Source organism: Theobroma umbraticum, unplaced genomic scaffold (assembly GCF_002168275.2).
Source record: "Theobroma umbraticum cultivar Fairchild unplaced genomic scaffold, ASM216827v3 scaffold_130.0, whole genome shotgun sequence".
In the NCBI taxonomy this organism is placed as follows: domain Eukaryota; kingdom Viridiplantae; phylum Streptophyta; class Magnoliopsida; order Malvales; family Malvaceae; genus Theobroma; species Theobroma umbraticum.
Window position 1 is genome coordinate 7,309,633 of NW_018397264.1, and position 455 is coordinate 7,310,087.

The 455-nt window shown below is 38.9% G+C and overlaps 1 protein-coding gene across 1 annotated transcript in view; it reads right to left on the bottom strand.

The window, feature by feature from the left end:
• LOC110421550 (major allergen Pru av 1-like) overlaps positions 1-455 on the bottom strand; it is a 2,169-nt gene that overhangs the window by 1,339 nt on the left and 375 nt on the right. Inside the window, exons 3-4 of the mRNA XM_021435154.1 lie at positions 339-455; positions 5-225 (exon numbers count right to left, since the gene is read on the bottom strand). The exon at positions 339-455 is cut by the window's right edge and continues 80 nt beyond it. Of these exons, the coding sequence (XP_021290829.1) occupies positions 5-225; positions 339-455 (338 nt within the window). The remainder of the gene's footprint in view (positions 1-4; positions 226-338) is intronic.

Consider the following 455-nt stretch of genomic DNA (forward strand, 5'->3'; position numbering starts at 1 on the left):
CTGCCTTGATTCCCTCTTCCTTGAGTTCAAAGTCACCAATGGTGTAATATTTACTAGTAGTCTTACATACGGATCCCCCAGATGGTGAAGGCTCTAACTTGGTCTCGTAAGTGATTTTCTCAAGCATGTTCATCAAAGCATCGCCTTCAATCACACTGTAACGGTACAAGAAATTTTCTTTGTCTAGTGCTTCTACCTTCTGCTTCATGTAATTGAATTGGCTTCCTGCATGTAGAAAGGCAAATATAGCGTATGGTTATTTGAGGCAAATGGAACACTTCTAACTTCTAATTCAATATGTTATTCAATGTATTTTTGTTGCATATATATTAACTAACCTTCTCCAAAAGTAACTTTCTTCATGCTCCCAGGTTCCCCATTGCCTTGAATGTACTCCACAGTCTTAAAAGCCTGAGGAACAATCTTGGGAATGAGCTTGTCACCATCAAGGATAC